The sequence below is a fragment of the Opisthorchis viverrini genome (assembly GCF_000715545.1).
Source record: "Opisthorchis viverrini unplaced genomic scaffold opera_v5_107, whole genome shotgun sequence".
In the NCBI taxonomy this organism is placed as follows: Eukaryota; Metazoa; Platyhelminthes; class Trematoda; order Opisthorchiida; family Opisthorchiidae; genus Opisthorchis; species Opisthorchis viverrini.
Window position 1 is genome coordinate 28,840 of NW_008751763.1, and position 1,901 is coordinate 30,740.

General features: G+C 44.3%; 1 protein-coding gene across 1 annotated transcript in view; it reads left to right on the forward strand.

Annotated features, from left to right (window-relative positions):
* T265_05577 (hypothetical protein) overlaps nt 1-1,507 on the forward strand; it is a gene marked incomplete at both ends in the record, with an annotated part of 4,263 nt that extends 2,756 nt beyond the window's left edge. Inside the window, one exon of the mRNA XM_009170629.1 lies at nt 749-1,507. Coding sequence (XP_009168893.1) covers nt 749-1,190 — 442 coding nt within the window. The remainder of the gene's footprint in view (nt 1-748) is intronic.
* Nucleotides 1,508-1,901: the final 394 nt, after the last annotated feature.

Here is a 1,901-nt window from a genome sequence, read left to right on the forward strand (position 1 = left end):
TCCTGCTAAAAACCCGCAACTCTATCGGAGAAGCCAACAACCCATTCGTCATACAGTAAGACCATTCTGTAGCGAGTCGCTCCCCATAGTACCAACTTTTAGTTGGTTTCTTTGCAGAGAGAATTCCCAACCTCCTGATAGCAGTAAATAAATTGGATCCTTCCCAATCAATATCAGCACATGCCACATACATTCTGCATCGATAGGGCTTTTTTTAGTCGAAGTCTCGCAACAGATTATGTTGAGAACATTTTAAGTGACTTCTTGGCGTATTCCGCCCCCAGATTTGCGGAGTGAATATTAGGGTGGTTTAATGAAGCGTTCTGCGTACAGATAAATTAAGATATTGTCTCGTAATTTAATCGCTGAATTTCACACATGATAAGGTAATACAATGCGCGTCACCTTGCTTCTGCTGACTTGAGCTGTCCATTATGTTCAGATCTACAACGAGTTACACCACAGTTTTGTTCAAACACTAATCCATCTTCAAGTTTGAAGAAAACGCTCTTGATGTGCGTACGTGTATGTTTTAGGAATATTTTATTTCGATCACCGAACGAATTATAGGTAATCTTTCGTCGTGAAGTGTGCTTCCATCTCACGTTTTGAGTGGCGTCAGTCTGTACATGGAAGCCTCATTAGGCAACTTCAGAAATTCCGGTAATTTCTCTTATCCGTTTAGCGGTCATGTAGTTTCTTTTTAAGTTTGTGAGTAACTGAGTGACTATCTTCCTTTGCATTTCAGTGCTCGCGCATTTGGTGGCGTTTATGAGGTCACTCCCGCAGAAAGAGCCGCTCTTGGAGACCGTCAACTTGCTCCTCTGTGTCCGCGATCCAATCCCGTACGTCACAACCCAATAAAACTACCGACTCGGTTTTCTAGACTGAATTCACACTGTGTGCGACAGTCAGTTCGGTCTACCCATAAACCTAGACACTCTGAGTTTCCTAGGCTTACCTATGATGAGGAAATGTCGAGGTGGGACAAGATGGTTCCAAAACTCAGGAGATCTTCGTCGTCGGCGTCGATTACTCGTCAGACGAGCGATTCCGAGGCATCCTACCTGCAGGAATATTCAGCTGCACGATATGCTTGCAAACCAGAAGATGCAGTGTCGCTTGTTTTTGGAGACAGCTGTGTACAGCCGGAGAACGACTCAGTCGTTATAGATTTTTTACCACAGTGAAATGTATTACTCGGAGTGATGTATGTTGCCCATTCTCGCTACTCGAGTTATGGTACTTCCCTTCCTGACTTACCGCGTTACTCCTACTTTATTCTATTTCTGTCCTGTAAACCTTGATATTCGTGCCCCACTGCTATCGCCACCGACCTTCTTATATTCATATTCCTTGAACCGCTTTTCAACTGCATTTGTACTGTTATGTGTGATATTTATTTTCACCGACTCCTGCTTGCCATTTGTTCAGTAAGGCCATCCTCATGGTTGTAGTTCTTGTTTTTGCCTCGTGAATAAGAAACGACCTACGATTTGGAAGACACCGGTTCCTTTTTAATTTCTGATTGAAGATCATAGTTGATTCCCCGTGTTGAATAGTGATCGTCCGAATACACTCAGTACACGTCTGAATTCTTTCGGTCGAACTAATATTCGTCTCGTTTGATGGCGACAAATGAATTTATTTGTGTATCTGCAATTCATAGTTGTACGTGGACTGCGATACTGCCAGGGCGCCCACACCTAGACAGGAGGACCATTAGGGTCCTCATCCAAAGCCTTTAGCTCAAAAGCCTAACCGCAAGGCAGCGGTGTTCGGCTGGAAATGCAAGTACATTACAATATTTTACGGAACACTTCGCCATACATGTTCCAACCCCCAACCTGGAGGGCCAGGAGACTGTGTTCGTCGGACCTCTACCCGTGGACCAACCTGGT